Source organism: Aythya fuligula, chromosome 5 (assembly GCF_009819795.1).
Source record: "Aythya fuligula isolate bAytFul2 chromosome 5, bAytFul2.pri, whole genome shotgun sequence".
Lineage (NCBI taxonomy): Eukaryota > Metazoa > Chordata > Aves > Anseriformes > Anatidae > Aythya > Aythya fuligula.
This window is the reverse complement of record NC_045563.1, coordinates 64,552,318-64,571,778: the sequence shown is the minus strand read 5'-3', so window position 1 is coordinate 64,571,778 and position 19,461 is coordinate 64,552,318. Positions and strand designations below refer to the sequence as shown.

Below are 19,461 nucleotides of genomic sequence, written 5' to 3'. Positions count from 1 at the left end.
GACTACTTTTTAGCCTCAATTTAAAATAATGAAAGCTTATTCTTGTTACAGTTGGAAGTGAGATTTAGCTATTAAAATATAAACAAGCATCCTACTATTCTTGCTTTACCGTAGCATTTTCCTACAATATGAAATGCTGACTAGAGATCATATATCACTTATGTACAAGTGCTTCCCATCTAAAATGTAAACACAAAATATCCCAGACCCACTGATTTTCCCTCATACATAGCCAGGTACTAGGACATTGGTATTTGTTTGGGACTCGTCTTTGGCTTGGCTACTGGGGCCATAGATATGGAGTAGTGGCTCTGTCCATGTCAGGAATGGATACATCACATCCAGGACACAACTCGCATATTTTAAAAGGTGACTATAAATGAATGAATTACCTGAAATGGGAGCTGTGACTGATGGCTGTATAGGATAGGCCTGCTGAACGAATGGCTTTACACTGGAATAAATAGTTACACAAAAATCATACACCATGCCATCTACAGTAAATTCCATTACAGTCACATACACAGTTAATGAGCTCTACCCACAAACGTATCTCTTCCTTACATAGAATATTTAACGAACAATAAATAGTCAATAGCAAGAGACGGGGCATGAGAATTACACCCAACATGTTGAAGTGAGAAACTTGTCCACACTCGGTCATACAGTGGGAAACCTAACCTGCAGGCTGCAATTATTGCAGCAGACACGGATGGAGACTGCTTTACCTCCCAATAAATCCAGAGGACACTGAAGTACTGGGGCACAAAGACTCCTTCCCACGGACCTCAAGGAAATAAGGTGGGGACAACTTGAAAAACAAGGCTAGGAGTTGTTGCTTCAGAGACTGCTTCAGGGCTAAAAATGTGACACATGATGATCGCCCGAAGGCTTCCCCTGTAAAATGCTGTTGCTACCAAGGGGCAGTGACCCCATTGACCATTAACAGGTCGTCATCCGCCCTGCAGGAAAGTAAGTCCCCCTTCTCTCCAGTACTGCTTAGATATTTAAATGAGGGTGGAGGTATCTGTGCTGGAAACCTATTCACAGGCAAAACCTTATTAGTTGCTTCCCTGGCATCATCATTGCATGTGAAGAGAGAAAAAGGAGTGTGAGCATTAGGGATTTAGCCTCAGTTGTGAGGACTGCGATCCCCTACAACTTTTCAAATGTGAGTTCACATCACTGTAAGGCTCTTCCTTTCCCTACAACTACTTTTCCCTTCTTTTTAGAAAAAAATCATAAATTATTGCCTCATTAATATCCTCTGGCAGCAAAGTGCACAAGCCAGCCCCATGTTGCATACAGAAAAAAATATTTTAATTTCGAGACTTACTCTTGCGAGGATCCAGGCTGCCCCGTTTGAATCATGCCCGGCCAAAACTGGAAGAGGAAAAACAAACAAACAGACTCACAATTGTTTTCTCTGTTGAAAGATTTTTGCTGTTTCTGAACAAGCATGATTCCTTTTGCAAAGGCAAGTGAAAGCATTAATCTATTCATTCAACCTTAGTTTTCTACTGAATAGTGTTAGAGAATATAGGGATTTTTTTGGGACTCGGCTAACAACTTACCCCAGGTGCCCCAGGAAATGTAGGACGGGGAATTCCTGGCAGGCCCAGCTTGTTGTGAATAGCAGTAGCTGAGACTATCTGAGCTGATGACATTGCTGCCATGTGCTGGAGTGCTTTGTCCTTTGCTGTCTGATCCTTTAATATGACAATTACATGGAGTCTTAAAACATTTGGCACAACAAACGATGTTAAATAACTGCAGCTACAAGCACACAACTAAAAACTTAAAAAGCCACACGGAAAATGCAAAAATAACAAACCATGCAGGAAAAAAAAATACAGCACAGAGGCTAACACTCAAACTACCTCAAGGCAAAACCTCCTCTCAGACATGCATGGTAGACCTGAATTCTCACAGTCTGCTCTGCCAACATGCAGGAGGCTCTGGGAGAGCAAACTGCTGCCCACTTATTTTTTTGGGCAAATTCTGCTGATTTTAAATCACACTGGAGTAAACACAGTCTGCTGCTAAGGCTCTGCCTGCAGGACAGGGATCACTGAGATTTGAGCTCTATCATTTAGATCTAAGAGAAGTTTGCCTTTAGTATTACGTGGTAAAATGAGAACACAGAACTGCAACTGACTGTAAACAATGACAGACTTATCTTAATGCTTACAGGTTTAGACACATTTCAGAGTCTGTTTTACAACAAATATTTTAAGCATTAGATCACAAAAATTCAAATTATGTTTTAAATTTCGAATTGTGGTGCTTCACTAATATAAAGTGTTCCCAAAGAAAAACAGCCATAAAATTTCTGCTGTTTTCAAGCATATAGGAACAAGTTTAGGAAAAGATGGGTTGTTATTGATTACTTGTAATAGAGCTGCGCTCGGAGTCCTAGTCACTACCAATCATGTATGATCACAGAATAGAAAAGGAAAGCCTCTTAATGCAACAGGGTTAATTAAGTGGGTATTTTAGGTCAGGTAAAATAAGTAAACAACGGACTGTTACTATCTGGTAAAGTGCAGTTCCTCTTCTGGAAGTACTGGATTAATACGTGCTAATATTTAGGTACGTGACTTAGAATGAAGGAACACAAGCAATATTAAGCAAGGATTTTTTGGTTGTCTTGTTTTATTTTACAAGCAAAGTAGCAAGCATGCTGGCAAAAGATGCATGCTCTTATATACAGTATATGACTTTGAACATATGCTCCCTCTAAAGCTTATATGTAGTAGTACTATAGGTGAGCAGTTTTTCCTTTGAATAGCTCCTTTAGAAACAGCACAGGCTGAAAGTACAAGAAAAGCTAGCCAAAAATTCTGCCAAGCACAGCTAAGGTACGTAATACTTGGTGTAGTTAAAATACTTACCATGCTTGTTACCTGGATACAACAACAAACAGTTTATTAAAATGCTTGTGTAGAAAAGCAAATTTTTAGCAAAATAAGAACAAAATAGTAAAACACAAAGGAAGAGCAGCTTGCTCAACATTAAATACTAGGTTTAAACAAATGCATTATTTTTACCTAGGGACTGATTCATTAAAAGGAAAAAATAAAAAATCTACAAAACTCTGGGCGTAAATGATACCACCTCCCCGTGTGAAAATTGCAGACAGTGAGTGCGGGGGATCACTGCTGTGCTTGTTTCCCCGAGCTGGGACACAGGGGCCTCCATGGGCTTCAGCCTGGCGCCCGCTCACCCAGGAGAGCAGCAGGTGGAGCAGGGGAGCAGCTGCTGCCAGCAGTGTGCCCTCTGCACGTCACAAGGGGAGAGCCTCAAGCGCGATCTGCTTACAGCAGTAGTAAGATTGGCGGGCCCATGGGAGCTTCCTGCACAGCAGGGCAGGATGCTGCTTTCTGCCCTGTCTAAACCTCGGGAGCACCACGCTTCAGCTGATGATACATCTACAGAGCAACTTCTGTCCCGTTGCTATGTGTGATCAAAACATGGCGGCTTCGCCAACCTGTAGCCTCCCCTTCTATCACCGTCTCACTTGGTAAGGGCTGCATGTCAGCTCTGACCCTGCCTGCTGCTGGCACCCACCCCTGCCTGCCCCAGGATGGGAGGGTGTGCAGCAGAGGTTTGGCACAGGATGCTTTACCGACTGTCTTCAGATGCCTGCAGACCACGGGGCAATTTTTAGGTAGGCGTTAAGAGGTGGCAATGCCCTGAGATCCATGCAGCACTCCAAGGAAGCCAACCTCGCTACCATCCTGCATGGGCAGAAGGACCCTCTGTCATGAACACATGAGAAAGGGATGATAAAGGGCTTAAGGGATGTCGTTAAGCACTAACTGGCACAGACTATGGAGATACTAGCTCCATCAGGCCTTTCTGTATCTTTTCCCCTGTATTTTGTCATGTGAACTCCACACTTTCTTTTCACAGGAGCTGCAATGCTTAAACTGTCCTGTGAAGCTCTTATCCTCTAACTGCAGTAAGTCTGATGTGCCTTGACTTCAGAAACAGTGACACTGATTTGGGGAGGGAGGAAATATCTGCTGTTTTGTGATGTGAGAAGGGATGTTTCTCTCTTGGCAATTGCTGCTTTTCATCTAAGAATATTCTGCATTTTGTGATGGCCACTCATTCAGTCTTTTGATTACATTTTAGGAGGATGGAGAAAAATCAAAAATAGATAGGTGACTGCTTAGCAACACACCCCTTGCAGGAGGGCTAGTCTTCAGGAGTCTCACAGACTATTATAGAACTTCCCAGTGGTGACAAATCTGCCAGCTCTGCTGAACATCAAGATACTCAGTCAACATACATCAAAGGGAAGTTTCACCTTTCGTAGGCTTAGGAACCTATGCATAGTCAGAAGACCATTTTTCTAAAAGTAGTTTTAACTTACACTAAAATGTGGAAGAAATCAGTTCAAAATCAAATGCAAATGCTTAAAAGGTACTGACTTCTACTAGCACAAAGCACTTTCAGCTCCAGGAATGTTTTGTAGAGCTGGAAGGCGGTGGCCTGTGCTTGTATAATAAGGCAGACTTCACAGTCTTCAGAAAGAAATGGGAAAACCACATTTTGAAGCTGTTTATTTGAACTGAAATATCAGCTTGTCTGTGACTTAAAAAAACAAATATACCGGGCTTTTTTTTATGCTCTAGTGGAGAGTGCAAGTAACCAGCAGGGAATGACTTTCCACCTATCACTGCAATGTGCCGCTTCTGGAATGAAACTTGGTAACTGATTAATAACACACAATGGTATTACATCACAGTTTAGGCGGCAAGAGAAGTAATATATCCAATTAAAACGGCAGGGGTAATTTAAACAGGCAGATTACAGTAATTACCCAGGTTGGAATTTGGCCAGGACAAATGGGTTAACACCCCTACTCTAGACAGGAACGTTGTGGGATTTTCAATGACCGCAAATAGTTAAGACTTTGATTTCCTATCTTGTCCGAGACAGAAAGGATTTGGTTTTGCTCGCTTGTGCTGCTGTGTGAAGCTGGAATTAATCTTTTCTGTTCAGTGAGTTTTATTCTGCTGTACGTAAAATAAGGTTGGTCCCATGTGCTGCAGAGTACCATGATGATGTTTGGCAGGGGCTGTGACGGGACAGTATCTCCCATTGAATTATTAAATCTTGCTGGGGCTTAAGGTATTCCTTGGATAGGTCCCATCTGGCCCTGCCCTGGCTTGACCCTACTTAATTTATGAGCTCTGATGGGATTGCTGCTGCCCAGGAATGACGCTGTAGTAAGTAACAGGCTGCACTCTTCAACTGCTGTCTTCCTCTCTCCTTATAAAAGTCTTCTGTGCTGTGGTACGTAACTGGTGATGTTACTGAGACGGATTTACAGTGCAATCAATGAAAATCTGGAGTAGTTTCACTAAATCCCTAAAAGTCATCACTGTAATGGAGATCAGGATCTGCCTCTTGTTTTAGCCAACTGCTTCTGGCTACAGTTGCAAACGCTTTGTTTTTGCAAGGGGTAAGCACTAAGAACCTAATGGAAGAAGACTATATAACTTTTAATGAATCAGGCCCTTGAGTTTTACTTTTCACCCATTAGTTTTGGAATGTAAAATACATAGTTAAATTAGGTAGAAATAATACTCCAGTATCATCCAATTATAATTCTTAATATCCATAACAGCCCCATGTGAAACAAGAGTTCTACATGACAAGCACAAAGGGATTTATGCTTGACTTTCCTTTAATCCAACATAAACAGTAGAATAATTCAATCAATCAGTTCAAACTAGTTCCGCAGCAAAAAATAAAAACTGTTAGCCTAGAAGGATAAATAGGGCTTTGAATACCATGTTGTCTATGGCTTTGGAAAAAAAATTAAGACAGTCTGAGGAAAATTATGCACAACAGAACACAATTCAAGCAGGCCTAAAACCTGTATGAATATTTAAAATAAAAAACTTTTGTAAGGAGAAAAATATGACATAAGAGAAGAAAAAACAATTGGCTCACAAAATTGATATTACAGTAACACTAACATAAAATAGTTTCCTAGTAAGCAATTTTGCAGATGTTATTTCTGCTCAGATCTTGTATTGATTCAAATAACCTTTGCAATAATTAGCTGTAGCTCAAAAAAAAAAATAAACAAATCATGAAAATATACAATTGTTCTGGACAAAAGATAGAGAGCACTTCAGTGTTTCTAGCCCTGATCTCCAATTTGCTTATTATTAGAGAAGACAGGAGTAAATACAAAAGCTGGCTATTTCAGCCAGGCAATAGCTAATGCCAAGAAGAGAATGCGCATTCAAAGCTGTCCCAACTTGCTGCCTAATGAGTAGCAATTAATCCATCTTATTGTATTTCAAAATGCTGAAGACTCCATTCACATCAAAGGGAATTTTTCAAGGCTTTTATCATTGTTCATTTAAAAAGTATAGAGCTATCTTTAGCATTTTATAATTGACAACAATATTTTCTTTTTATCCCTCAATGTGGAATGTAGAATAATGGATTTTAAAACAGGTAATATGTGTGAACTGCAGGCATTTTAATGTTTCTTTTTGTCTCTGTCTAATTAATCTTGCACTATGAAAAAAAATATCTGAAATGAAAGTCTAAGATAGTTGTATATCCTGCTGTGAAGACCTTTACTCTTTGTTTAGGCACAACTTCCAATACATCTTTTCTCCTGAAGGTAATTTTGGCACCCTGTCAGTGCAGAGGTGGGAAATGCTGCAACCTAACACTACAGACTGGTGTATTTGACATGGAAAAACATTAGAAAGTAAAAATTCTGCCTTGCCTTCTCCAGTCTCCACATGAGAGGAAATGTCATGAAGAGGAGTTGCCTTTCAGGTCTGTCTCTTAAGACTGCTTTATCCCAGCCTCTCTTTCCTTTTTCATGAAGTGAAATTTCTCTAACCTCAGGAAGATTTTAATAACCTCAGAAAATCAAGATAAAATCTTTAAAGCAGGAGTGTTTTGCTGTTGTAAAAGAAATTAAAATGTACAACATCCCTGGAAGGGCTGATGAGACATTCTCAATTGGTGGTCCTGAAATGCAACAACAGCATTTACTTGTAAAACTTCTCTTTCTTGCAGGCTAAGGATCTATCCACCTGGAGCACCTCTAGGCACTTGTCCTCAAAGAAAAGGGACTTCAATGGACCAAGCAAACTTGATAACATACAGGCAAGTTTTCAACTGTTAGTTAAGCTTCAGTCATATTCTACCCAATGACATGGATAGATAAATTCAATGCCATGAAGATAGCTCTGAAATCTTTCCACCCATTTGGATTTTTGCAGAATATAACCACAAGAAAATTTGCCAAGTCTTCTCCTTTCCATGAGCAGGGTTCAGATCAATGCAGGAAAGAAAGATTTCTTGGCCTAAACTAAACCCAGCAGGTATTTGGAAAAAAAGACTTAACTAGTTATATCCTTCGTCAAAGTAAAAGACCAGGGACTGTGGTCAATGAGATGGATTGGCTGTATCCAGAAAGATCAATAAGAAATGGTATTACAAGGAAAACTGCTAGCAAATGACATCAGCTGGGGAACAAGGGACTCTGAGCCATGCCCCTGCAAACCTCAAATCCCTGATCATAATTATTTCAGCAAAAGCAGCACCAGCACCCAGGGAACCTTCTCTGCAGTAACCTTCCCTGTGTACATGTGGGAGGTGTACAGAGGTGGGAGGTCTGGTGGCAAGAGAAAGAAACACAGAAGATAGAGATGTCCTCAGCTCAGAGCTGACTGAACTCATAGTTACAGACTGGCATGAAGAATCTCTAGATTTTGTCCACAGGGTGCTTTCCCCTCATGCTGTAGGTGGGAAATCTGACAATCTGACATCAAGTGCATATGTTATTTTCAGTAGTAGTTGTTTTCCTGGAAGCCACCAATCAAGGGTTTTACAGAGTAATTGTAAGAGATAGCTCACTGCTAAAATGGTGAGAGTGGCCCAGGTCAGAAGCAGTTGTTCCCCTTGGCTATCTTCTTCCTGGTTTTCCCTTTGCTAGGAAATGCTGGCAGCACTACTCCAGGAGGATGAGAGCCCATCACCTTCCAGGGGGAGGGGTTGATGGGGCAGTCTGGGCTGCTGTCAAAGTGGTCCCCGATGAAACAGTGAGAATATGCAGATGCCAACATGTATTCACCTTGACTTCATTTCACATCAGTGATGTCCTTCTCAGGCAGTTTTCAAAGGACTTCGGAAAATATGGATAGTTCAATACAGGAATAATGAGAAAACTATAGGCAGTGGTGCTATATAAAATGTTTGGAGTAATGAGGTTCCTTCTCAAGTCCAAAACTAGCAGCTTCTCCCAATTACAGTGAGTACTTGCGGCTCCTAGGAAGAAAAAAGTGAGGGCTATCTTCCTGATAAGGTAGCTCCTTTACAGCACCTTCTTGCATGTAAGTTTCAGTTCTTCCATTTAGGGAAAAAATGGAGGAGGCTGCAACTTCTCTGGAAGTGTCCCATGCAAGAGGGTAGATGCCATGCCATGGCACCTCATTCACTGAGACCAAGAACAGCAAGAAAAAGAGTAAGGAGATGGGGAGAACCTGTCTCCCTTGCCATTTCTGGGCACTTCTCAGGCCAAGGGTCCTAGAGGAGTTGCATGGGCTGTGTTGGGACTCCTGGGGCAGCTAAATTGCGGGGGCAGGATGACTACCTGGAGGCAGCAGGGACAGGATGAACTGCCTAAGACCCACTGGACAGAAGGATGGGCTGAAGGACATGGCAATGTTTGCCACTGGTGATTCCTGAAGAGCGGCAAGTTCAGGGGCTGGCAAACCTCTCACTAGCATGCTCTCCGTACCCACGGAGCAGCTGTTGAAGCAAACACCTTCTGTAGAGTAGCAGGGACGTGGATATGGGAGACTCTTGATGAATCAATACATTTTTTGCATCAAATCGGCGGCTTCCCTATTCTCTGCTCAGCTTTGGGAGCACTGCAACCCACTGAGGGGTGGGAAGTGGCAGCAGCATTGGAATGTCTTATGAAATACCTTGTTGCCCTAACATATCTTTCCTTCTTCAGGCAACTCCTCAAAATGAAAAATCCCTCTGGATCGTTATTTACTCCAAATGCCATCTAGGCTAGATGTCTCAAATATAACCTAACAAGAGGTTAGCTAGCTGCTTTCTCCTTTGGAAAGCTTCAGTAAAAGTCGGATAGCAGGTGCAGCAATTAAGAATTTTGTTTATTTATTTTTTGCTTTAAAAATGTCTTCATATTTTATTTTTGGCATTGAGAAAAGGAAATATTTTAAACGAGCAAATCCAAAAATTTTGTTAGGCTTCTAAGCCTGCATTTTGGTATCTAGGTGGGTTTCCTGATTTTTGTAGCCGTGAGTGCTCAACAGTCCTATAAAACGCCCTGAGAGCTGCTGGTGCTGAGCACGTCTGAAAGTAAGGCAGCTTACTCACGTACTTAATTTTAGGCATCAAGGATTGACAATTTAAGCTTAAAATGCTACATATCTCTGTAGTATTGCACCCTTGGTTAAAAAGCAGTATGTTTAGGTTGTCTTAGTTGTTCTTTACAAACCCCAACTGCTCAGCCAGTGCAGCTAAAAAGCCAGCCACCAACAGCCATACAAGCTTGCCAGCATGCTGCCCACTGCGGACAAAAAACCCAGTGCTTCTGTCAAGAAGGCCTATTACACAGCCAGGCTGTTATTTATACACTGCAGTTTCAGGATTGTGGTAAGCATCTGCAGTGCTCACCACTTAGCATTGTGAAATTACTTTCTGAAACATTTTTCCTTTTCAGCTAGAACAAAAACATGATTTGTTCTCATCTGAGGAAAAAAAATCAAAAAAAGAAAAAAGGAGGGAAGTAAAAGATTTACAAGTTCCTTTGCTTTTTATTAAAAAGAAAAAAAATCTACAGCAAAAATTGCAAAACACCCTCTTCCACTTTTAAGTAGTATGAAAACAAAATGAGTCCCAGGGTCTCCACTGGAAAACTTGAAAAAACAAGCAATCCAAGAAATCCCCATTAAACATTTCCAAGAGTTTCTTTATAGTCTTAGAATATACTTCATGGAAACCAGGAAAAATGGGGACGTGTACATTTCATTATGTCAGATTAAGTAAACACACTTAGTTGTCCCTGAACAGGGCTCTGACTGAGGCTCTCCAAGGATTAGATGCCAATATTTTACTTTAAAAAAGAATTAAAAGAAAATCAGAGAATCTTGTAAATAGTATGTAACTTCAGGTAATACTAGATTGTACTCCAGTAACACCTTGTAGCTAGAGCAATCGGGATAAGCTGTGCTCTCTGGTACAGTGTATTTAAGTATTCTTGATAGTATTTCAAAAGCAGAGAAAAAACATTTGGGAATGGAAAAAAATTACCCCAATTATCTCTCAGGAAAAAAAAAAAAAAAAAAAAAAGAAAAAAGGAAAAAGCATCTACACAACTGCTTAAAAACCATGTGTATTTAAATACACCCCTAGCACTCAACTGTTAAAAAACAAAACCAAAAAATAAACTAACAGGTTAAAAATCAGGTTTAGGTGCTGAGGTGTTACAAAGAGTAGCTCACTTTGCATCTGGACAGTGTTAAAACAATGTTTTTAATGTGAATGCTAGTGCAGAAATTGGAGATTAAACACAAAGAGACACAAACAGCTACCACATGCAGGAAAACGAGGTTACAGGCACGGCAGCACCAGGCGCTCGTCCATCACCGCGGGGAGGAGGAAGGGACAGGCATAGCAACCACAAGCCCAAAAGCAGAAAAGCGCATACCTTCAGCTTGGAATGAAAATCACGAGATTTCCTTCTGGCAAGAACCTGAATGTGACTAGACACCTGCAGGGTAGGGGAAGGGAGGAAACAAAGGAAAAGCCTGTAACCATGGAGATGAAAAGCCCCCTACAACTGGGCAAGCCAAACGTACCTTAATGGCGGCTTGAATTTCTCGAACTTTCTTTCTTGCTAAGACCTGTATGTGACTAGACACCTACATTGTTCAGGTTTATAGGGAAAAAAAAAGAAAAAAGAAAAAAGAAAAAACAAAAAGCAAATCAAATTTAAAATATCTATTTTTATCTTTAAAAAAAAAAAAAAAAAAAAAAAAAAAAAAAAAAAAAAAAGCTTTTCTGAGGGGATTCAGTTATTTGCATCTTTGCATCTTCAGTAAGCTTAAAGATACCACATTCCCAGCCAGATACCAAGCTCTTAGTACCGAGGCTTAACAGTACAGGTCATCACTGCAGTGATTTCATTAAGGGAAAAAAAAAGTGGAACCCACCAGGTTGTGCACTCAGCTACAAGAGAGAAGACACAGTTTGCAGCTGGCTGCAGCCCATGTGCTTTGGGACTGACCCCATCCACAGCCGGGTCCTGCATTCTGGTGCAGGGAGCCCACAGGGTTTCCCCCCATCTGCCAGGGCTGCAGACACCCACCCTGACCTCCTGACACTAGGCTGGAGACATTAGGGCAGTGAGAAGTCTCATCCGTTAGTTAGGCTGGTGCTCTGCAGTTCCAACAAGGAGCCTCAGGCTGTGTTTTGGCCCCACTGCTGTGCCCCAAGTTCTGGACCAAATGGTAAAATATTGACACAATACAGGTCCCAGAATCTGTTCTGCCTTTCTCTGCAATCTCAGCATCAAGTCCACCTGCAAAACACTCACGTAAGCAGAGACCAGTAACTTGGCACCAGTTCAAGCAATGTCCAGGTTTGGCCCACTGTCATTACGCTTTGCGTTTTGATAAGAAATGTGTACAAAGTCAGTCCTGCACAAGATGTTATGGGCCAGAAGTTATTGCCTGTGCAGTGAAGGGTCTGGGCCCTGACTGACATTACTGTTTACTCAGGCACGTGCTGAAATCCATGATATTGATGCTGAGGGTTTAATGATGCTGTCCAGCATTGCTCAATACTGCTCAGCATCCTGCAGACCTGTGTGAAGGTTTAAAAACTGCTAAAGAGAAATCTTTTATTCTTATTTGTCCCAGGGCATACCATACCAGGTGGTGTGCAATTTTCCTACGTTACAATTCCTGTCTGGGAAAGAACACAAGCAAAAGAAAAGGAGAAACAAAGCTTCATTTCCTCCCTCTGTAAGTCTATTCCATGACAATAGCACACAAACACACACAAAAAAAAAAGCCTGTATTTTTAGTAGAGAAGCAAATAATAATACATAAATGAGCATGGCTCCTGAAGGACACTTTCAGGGACTTCTTCAGGAAACAGCTCAGGAACCACTCTGCAGTAATTCAGTGTTATACTATTACTTAATAAGCAATTTTGTAGTCAAACACGTAGACCAAGTTTTGACACGTGTTCGCTTGTTTTGCTTTCAGTGGGATATTAGTGGTGTTAAAGGTTATACAGGAAGCACAATCATAACATTTAATTGCTCAGTTGAAACTCAGATATAACGACAACTGAACTTTTCTAGACAATTGTCAAAAGTGATTTATGAAAAATTACAGAGGGACATATAAGTATGGAGGCAGAACATCACTATATGTAAGCCATCACAACCCTCTTGGCTTCACTGTGGCTCTACCAGCATATACTGGCCAAACATCTAGCCCACATAGTATGTGTTTCTACTTCTGATGCAATTTTAAGATCTCCAGTGTAGCCCCCGACAAGCAGAGTTCACATGGGCTTAACAGGGTAGAACTTGCAACTTTTGTCTTTTGTTTCAGATTTCTTTGCCAATCTTTTGTTTATTCCCTCTCCACGCACTACAGTTTCTCTCTTTTCTCATGGCTTTCTTCATCCCTCGTACATATGTTTTCTTCCCAATTTACAAAGGACACCACCCAGGGCAAAATATCACCCAGCTCAAAATGCTTTGAATACGAGCGTTGGCAGCAGGCCATCCTTATGTGTGCTGACTCAGCGTCACCTTTCTCTGCATTACAAAACACGTGTAGCATGCAAGCATATGAGTCTCTGCCTTCCCCTTCATCACTCACATGGAGGTGGAGGAGGGGAATCTCGCACTTCACATTAGAGAAAGCAAGGGGACTCTGCAATTTGCGAAGCATTTTGAAACAGCGCAAGGGTTTAGTAACCACCACCAGAGCATGTGCCTTCTGTAAGGCTGCTGATCACCATGGATATTATAAATTAAAGGATTTAGTCATATAAGTTAATGGTTATGTGATAATCATCTGAAGAAGACTTAAGACTGGTTAGAGGTTTATTCTGAATTGTTGAATGAAATCTTACCATGGTCACAGACCAGGAGCCTGAAGGCTCTTAGGGTATTTTTTTTTTAATTATTATTTCATCCTTTAGCAAGTACTGTCCATGAGCTGAGAGTATGATTAGGATCAGTCCTCCTACTTTTTATTCATTTGCCTTTCATATCCAAGAATCATAAATGTTAAAATATGGGTGAATTGGCTGAACATTTAGAAGCTCCATTATTCACCACCTCACAATAATGATTCCATTGTGTAATTGTCCATATAGAGAAATAAGGCACAATGCTTTATGCTTCTACTTTTACTTTTGATTTTTTTTTCCCCAAATACAGGGGATAATATCTTCATGTACACATAGACTAATAAAAAATGCACCTCCAACTGTCAAGGAAATGATGCACAACACAGAAATTTGGAGTTTTAAATATATGTCTTAAAAGCATATATTAAATCAGAACAGTGAAGTCAACACATCATCTCATCAGAGCTGAAGCACAGACAGCCACTGCAGCCAAAATGCCATGTTTTGTCATTCACTGACATGCATACTTCCCCACCGGGTTATTTTACCTGCTTCCTGGTTCGTGTCTTCCCTGTTCTAAGTTTGATGTATCTGGCTATCAATTCATTCCTACCTGAAACAAAGAAAAATGCATGGTAAGAGACAAGCAGCACCACACCATCAAAATATTGGTATTGAAGTCCTGCAGCTGTTCACAGGCAGAGAGGCAACACCTTGGCCAGTGTCCAGGCTGGTCTCAGGCTGGAGACACTCCCATCCTGGGGGCTGACAAGATGTTTGGGCTCCCCTAGTTTAGCTTCTGACTACACCAGGTGTATGATTCTTCAATCATACATTATGCTACTTAATACAAACTAACATTTTCTTTACAAGTAATTTCCTTCCTCTATACTGCTGACATGGAAGATAACAGTTTTATGTGGTGCCCTGTTTATTTTCACTGCATATTATGTTACTTCTCCATATGTTGTAATAACTTAAATATACTTGTTCAACAAGTCCTAAGTTATGAAGCTATTTATGAAGCATTCAGCACAGGGGAGAAGCATCAAAAATGAGAAAACTGATTTAGCAGCAAGCTGAAAATGGGAAGGCTAAGAAAATAACTTGTTACCCACCAAGTTATTTTGAAGTGGATGAGTACATAGCTGGGGACTGCAGAAAGACACTAGACCAGCCAGAGGCTCAAACTCGAAAGGGTCTGATGTTGTGAGGGACTAACATGAAGTTTTAATGAAGCATGCCTGCTTCTGAATGGTATATTGTTGACTGGAAGACTGAACACAATTTGTTTAACTAGACCGTCATTTTCCTTTTTTCTTCCATTTCATTTTGTCTCCCTCTCTGAACTTTATTTTACACCCTTCGTATAACGTCCAATGGCTCTTGTCTCTTCTACATATTCTTTGTAAAATGTGTACTAGAATAAGAAAGATCAATGTGTCTCAGATCTGAGCTGTGTTTCCTCCAAGTCCCTTTTTGTTTGCCTGGATCGTGTGTCAGGCTTCTCACAATGTGCCATGGTAATGGTGGTGTGAGGCTGTTCAGCAGGCCTCTTCAGGACAAAATTCAAGAGGTACATTTTGCACGAGCACACTAATAAACAACCAACATTTCTGCACACAAATGAGGGTTTTCTGCATGCAAAAGGAGCAGCTAGTTGCCTAGCTTCACAAAAAGACCTTGTCTTCTGCCTGGACAACAGTCCTGCAGTGTGTGGTGCCAAGAAGGTACCTGTCCCCACATGGAGTCATGGGCTTCATGTTCATGAGGTGAAACTCACGTAATACTCAGCTTCTGTATCTCAGTATTCTCAAACTTTCATTATCATCATCATCCAAATAGTTCACTTCAAACAAGGAAGAACAAATCTGTAGAGAATTGAAACACTGCTTTACCCTTTACAACAAATCCCTGCAAAAGCGGGAACAGCAGCACTTCTAGGACCAACAACTGAGTACAGACAACTGATAACAACTACACTTATTTCATGGAGGTATTAGGATGAGACCGATTTTGACTCCTGCTGCTTCTGAGGCCTAATGTCCACTGTGAGTGAATTTTCATACATATGGCTATCCCCCTGCGTTCCTGTGCAATAACAGCAGCTACCCCATAGTGGCACGACTGCATTTTCACTTGCAGGTGAGCACATGAACAAATGAAACTGCTTTACCCTTCATCAGTATTAAATGGGAAAGTAGAACTTTCCCATTTAATGGGAAAGTGTCAGACAGTTCGGAAAATGGAACTGAGGGAGACATTGAGAGCCTGAGAACTCAGCACAGACAGAAGAGGAAACAACAAGCCATGATGACACATAATACTAAACAAGCTTCTTGGGCAAGAGTTTTACAAAATCTTTTGGCAGAGGCTTGGTATTTTTTCATGACTCTATACTGTCCCTTAAGGTCATCCTTATCAGCAGCTGGTGACTTTGAAAGGCCAGTGACTCTAAAAGGTGATGTAAAGAATGTGTTGGCATCTCCATCCCCCAATCTGCACTGACCATGTTTGGGATACAGTCACAGCACAGGTCACTCCAGCCATCCCTACCCGTTAAGGCAGGCCTGTGCAGCCCTCAGCTGCAGCCAAGGCAGGAAGAGTTAAACCTTCTCATGGCTTCACAGTGTTCTTCCAAGTCAAGAGAGCTAAAAAATCTGTTTTTAAAAGAAGGCTCAGATCTCAGGAAGCCACTTAACAGGAAAACAGTTTTATAAAAAACACCAAGCACTGAAAGTCTAGACTGTATTATTCAAAATATCAGTCAAGTGCTGTCTCCAGTTGAGCCCCCAGTCCATCCATGAAGTGCTCTCACTTGAATTGAGAGGGGTTTTACCAGCCACTCTCCAGCCTGGCAGGGGATGACCTAACAAGATTATGGTTTTGCAAAATGATGTCTTCCCTTAAGGTGAGGTCTAGCTGGAGCTCAGCTCAAGAAGAGTCAACATGGCATGGAATAATGTGTCAAGGAGGAGGAGCTCTACAAGAAACCATGCAAAGTGACCAAGGCAACAGCTTTGTTTTCCTTACAGCCATGTTTGCAACACAGAAAAGAAATATGCACCCAGCATAGCCAGAGCAGAAGATATTCAGGCCTCACAAGGCTCAATAAATATCTTCTGCCTAGCCAGAATGATCTGAAAAGACAAAATACCTGTTCTGGACCACCAAAAAGCCATAAACACAAACATAAGACACTAATATAAGCACTGCCTGAGATATACAAGGTAGAGATGTCCCCTGCTAAAAGCTTACAGCCTTTATCTTATCTACCAAACACTGATGCTCTTCTTTACCAGCTGGGACAGATACTAACAGGAAAGATCTTATCTCCAGACCTACCAAGACATAGAGAGGATTTTAGAGAAAGGAATCATGGAATCACAGAATTGTAGGGGTTGGAAGGAACCTCGAGAGATCATCAGGTCCAACCCCCTGCCAAAGCCAGTTCCGTAGAGCAGGTTGCCCAGGTAGGCATCCAGACAAGCCTTGATTATCTCCAGAGAAGGAGACCCCACAACCTCCCTGGACAGCCTGTCCCAGTGCTCCGTCACCCTTACCATGAAGAAGTTCTTTTGCACGTTGGTGCAGGAACTTCCTGTGATCCTGTGATTTTGTGGCCATTGCCCCTTGGTCTGTCCCCACAAACCACTTAAAAGAGGTTGGCCAAATCCCTCTGTCTCCCACACCTCAGGTATTTATACACATTGATGAGATCTCCTCTCAGTCTTCTTTTCTCCAGGCTGAACAGACCCAGGTCTCTCAGCCGTTCCTCACAGGGAAGATGCTCCTGGCCCCATATTATCTTTGTGGCAATCCACAGGACTCTTTCCAGTAGATCCCTGTCTTTTTTATACTGGGGAGCCCAGAACTGGACACAGAAAGGAAGGCTGAATAATCCTAAAAACACTCTCCTTTTCTTGGCAATGAGAATTGTCTGAAACAAAAGAGGTACAAGGAACTTCTTTAATTGGCCTCTAGAAACATTAGGGTGAAAAATGCCCATTAAAAAACAGATCTGCGTTTTTCTAGGAAGAGCTCAGCTGTGGAAATACTTTCCATACACACCCTTCCTTTCTCTCCCTGTCACAGATATATCTGGGAAATTGCCTGGTAGAAGAGGAGAGGTCAGGCTTATGAACTGTAAATGTTCAGCTCCTTCTTCTTGTCATCTGCTATGACAGTTTCCTACTTTGAACGTTTTGGTTCAGGTATGAAAGAGAGGTGTGGGAAAGGTGCCCAGTCAGATGAAATATCTTCACAGCAGAGCAATCTTTTCCAAAGATCTTGAAAGGATCAGGAGAGGACCACAACTAGTATTTTATATGGGCTTCTCTTAGTTTGTTTTTTCTTTTAAATTCAGGCTTTATCTGTCATACCCTTCTGTACCACAAGTGCAATTGCAAAACACGTTTTTTCTCTGTGCATTGATGGTAGGGAGATCCATTTTAAACAACAGAACATCTTTTTCAGTCACGGCAAAAAGCAAAACAGGGTTTAGCTGCCGAACAGTGCCAGGCTTTGTCCACAAGGCAATGTGGTGCGAATCCCACCTGGGCCCCTCGGGGAAATGGCTGGGCCCACTGGGCTCCCTTTATCTGCCCCAGTGTGTGCCCATCACTCTGAAGGAGGGAGAGGACCGTGATCCCAGACACCTCACAGGCGGCAAGGAGGACTGACATTTCTGCTCTTCTAGTCCTAAATATGGAGAAGCAGCTGCAGAGTGGGGTGGCTGCCGCCCACCCCCCCGGGAGGCAGTTGTTGTTCTAACAGAGGGTCCTTGTGTGGGGAAACCTCCCCCACTAACGCTATTTCCAACAACACTTTAAAGAAGCTCACCATCAGCCCCCACAAAAAAGTCTGCAAGGCTCCTAAGTGCCCCCTTCAGTGCACCGCTAGGCCACCACAGGCAGCTCTGCTGGGACCTGTGTGAGCTGTGGATGTGGCCCCAGCCACGCCAGAACCTCTCCTCTGGGTGCAGGCCCCAGCCAGCAGCTGGACAGACAGGCAGGGGCATCATGGCCCTGCAGGGACAGCAGCTTGTGTGGCAGGCGGATGGCTTTATTTAGAACATTAATAATACAAATTAAACCACTGCCCCCCTCGCCCCAGACTCCCAGTAATAAGCACCATCCAAATGTGATAAAAATAGACAAGGACAGAAAATTAACTTGGTTAGTAAATTGAAAGTGAACAGCTAATTTTAAACAGTTTCCATACTCAACAAAAAAATCTAGTAATGACTAAGCAGAAAAGCCTATTTTTTTCAAATATAGGTGAATTTCTCCAAATTCTGTGAGACTGTGGCTTGAAATGGGTATATTTATTATGCTTCGCACAAAGCCTGGATACAGACCTGTATGCCGAATTTCTTATAAAACATCTTGTAAAACTTCTCCCAGGTCATCTTTGTGATGTTATTTTCACCACGGCAAAGCTTGGCAGCTTTGGTAAACTCCATCTCCAGTCGCCTCTGCCTGAAGCTGGCCACCAAGTGCTGCCCACATTCCTGGATGCCCAACCTGAGAGCTGGTGGAAGTTTGGCTCCTTTAGGAGCCCACTGGCGAGTTTGCCATGCTTGGGGCAAGTGGCTGGGCAGCCCATGTGCACACCACGAGTGGCACCAAGTCCCTCTTGTCTCAGCTGTTCAGCACAGGCTGGACGGACATCCTAGCTAGTCACAGGGTCTGTGTATGGGTGCCATCAGTGGGACGTGGGCTGATTTGGAGTTTTTCCTGCATTGGGAGGCGGCTGCAGGGCCCCCAGTGTGGCCAAGCTGCTCTGCTGCCATCCTTGGCCCTGGTGCCTTCCTGCTCCATTTTGCCAGCAGAATAGCCACCTTGGGAGAGCTCGCCCAAAATTTGCCAGTGCCGCTTTCTGAAGATGCTTGAAAGCTAAATAGGCTAACAAAAAGCCTCTTGTAGATTAAAGAGCTCTGTAAGTCAACAACTGGCTAAGCAGTTTAAACCCCTAAGTAAGGCATCCTCTATTTAAACGTTATAGGCAAATCTAATTTAAGCTTTTAAAAATATTATGGGCAGGTGTTTAAGTTGCCCGCACCCTGGGTTTCACCAGGGCTTCGGAGGGGGCTGGGTGGTGCTTCCCAGGCGGGCAGCATTTTGTTCAGACAAGTTTTCTGCACAAGGCCACGTGACACAGGCCAAATAAACAGCATCTGGGGATTTTCAATTACAGACCTTCACCCAGCATGCCTGCACTGTAATCTCTACCAGATGAGGCTCAGGCCTCACTATTTTCAATAATTCACACACTGTG

At 42.3% G+C, this 19,461-nt stretch overlaps 1 protein-coding gene across 8 annotated transcripts in view; it reads right to left on the bottom strand.

The window, feature by feature from the left end:
- The window catches only part of TEAD1 (TEA domain transcription factor 1), a 159,352-nt gene that overhangs the window by 33,408 nt on the left and 106,483 nt on the right, over nucleotides 1-19,461 (bottom strand). Inside the window, exons 3-9 of one of the 8 annotated variants that reach the window (XM_032189321.1) lie at nucleotides 13,731-13,795; nucleotides 10,887-10,949; nucleotides 10,736-10,798; nucleotides 2,895-2,906; nucleotides 1,575-1,709; nucleotides 1,337-1,383; nucleotides 393-454 (exon numbers count right to left, since the gene is read on the bottom strand). In XM_032189321.1, coding sequence (XP_032045212.1) covers nucleotides 393-454; nucleotides 1,337-1,383; nucleotides 1,575-1,709; nucleotides 2,895-2,906; nucleotides 10,736-10,798; nucleotides 10,887-10,949; nucleotides 13,731-13,795 — 447 coding nt within the window. The remainder of the gene's footprint in view (nucleotides 1-392; nucleotides 455-1,336; nucleotides 1,384-1,574; nucleotides 1,710-2,894; nucleotides 2,907-10,735; nucleotides 10,799-10,886; nucleotides 10,950-13,730; nucleotides 13,796-19,461) is intronic. The other 7 variants (XM_032189323.1, XM_032189322.1, XM_032189318.1 and 4 more) reach the window with 7 other exon arrangements.